The 882-nt window shown below is 17.1% G+C and overlaps 1 protein-coding gene across 1 annotated transcript in view, besides 3 other annotated features; it reads right to left on the bottom strand.

Annotated features, from left to right (window-relative positions):
- Positions 1-97: part of a microsatellite that runs on past the window's edge.
- Positions 98-108: 11 nt separating this feature from the next.
- Positions 109-171: a sequence feature (AT_rich).
- Positions 172-184: 13 nt separating this feature from the next.
- Positions 185-376: a microsatellite.
- Positions 377-878: 502 nt separating this feature from the next.
- EDI_020960 (uncharacterized protein) overlaps positions 879-882 on the bottom strand; it is a gene marked incomplete at both ends in the record, with an annotated part of 402 nt that continues 398 nt past the window's right edge. The window contains one exon of the mRNA XM_001733523.1: positions 879-882. This exon is cut by the window's right edge and continues 398 nt beyond it. Within this exon, the coding sequence (XP_001733575.1) occupies positions 879-882 (4 nt within the window).

Raw genomic sequence — 882 nt, 5'->3', positions numbered from 1 at the left:
TATTATTTAATTATTTCATTTCATATTAATATTATTCATATTCATATTTCATTTAATTTAACTTATAATTTAATTTTATTGATATTTATATTATATAAATACAAATAGATTAATAAAATTGATATTTATTTATCTACAATATCAAATTCATTTAATTTATATTTAATAATAGAAAACCATAAGTTAAAATATAGAATATAAGAATAATCAACATAATAAAATAATAATAAAGATATAAAAGATAATAAATAAATATGATAAAATAGAAGATATAAGAAATAATAAACATATACAATAAATAATAATAAATATTTTAACACAATAAAAAAGAATAATATCAAAAAGAATAAATAAGAAAAGATAATAATAATATAAATGATAATCAATTATAATTTATTTCTACTTCAATTTATATTGTATTTCATTTTTTGTATCTTTACTTCATTAACCACCATTTAAAACAATTTCTTGGTATTGTTTTATTTTTCTTTAATTCTTTTTCACATCCACATCCATAAAAACATCCAATTCCAAATGATGTAATTGATGATGGTATATTAACTGATGTTAATGATGAACATTGATAAAAACAATATTCTCCTAATTTAGTAATTGAAGATGGAATAATAAATTCATTAATATCTTTCTTTTCAATATTCTTTCCATTGATTATTTGTAGATTTTCTGGTATTTTAATACTAATTAACACTGGTTCATTCATAAATATTCTTTTTTCACTGATATATTGTAGATTATCTATATTAATTGATTTTAACGATGAACAGTATTCAAAACAACATTCTCCTATAAAACTAATTGAAGATGGAATATTAATAGATTTTAATGATGAACATCGTGAAAAACATCCATATCCTATTTCAC

The sequence above is a fragment of the Entamoeba dispar genome, genomic scaffold, assembly GCF_000209125.1.
Source record: "Entamoeba dispar SAW760 scf_1105229464231 genomic scaffold, whole genome shotgun sequence".
NCBI lineage: Eukaryota > Evosea > Mastigamoebida > Endamoebidae > Entamoeba > Entamoeba dispar.
The sequence above is the reverse complement of the archived record's forward strand: the minus strand, read 5'-3'. Positions and strand labels throughout refer to the sequence as shown.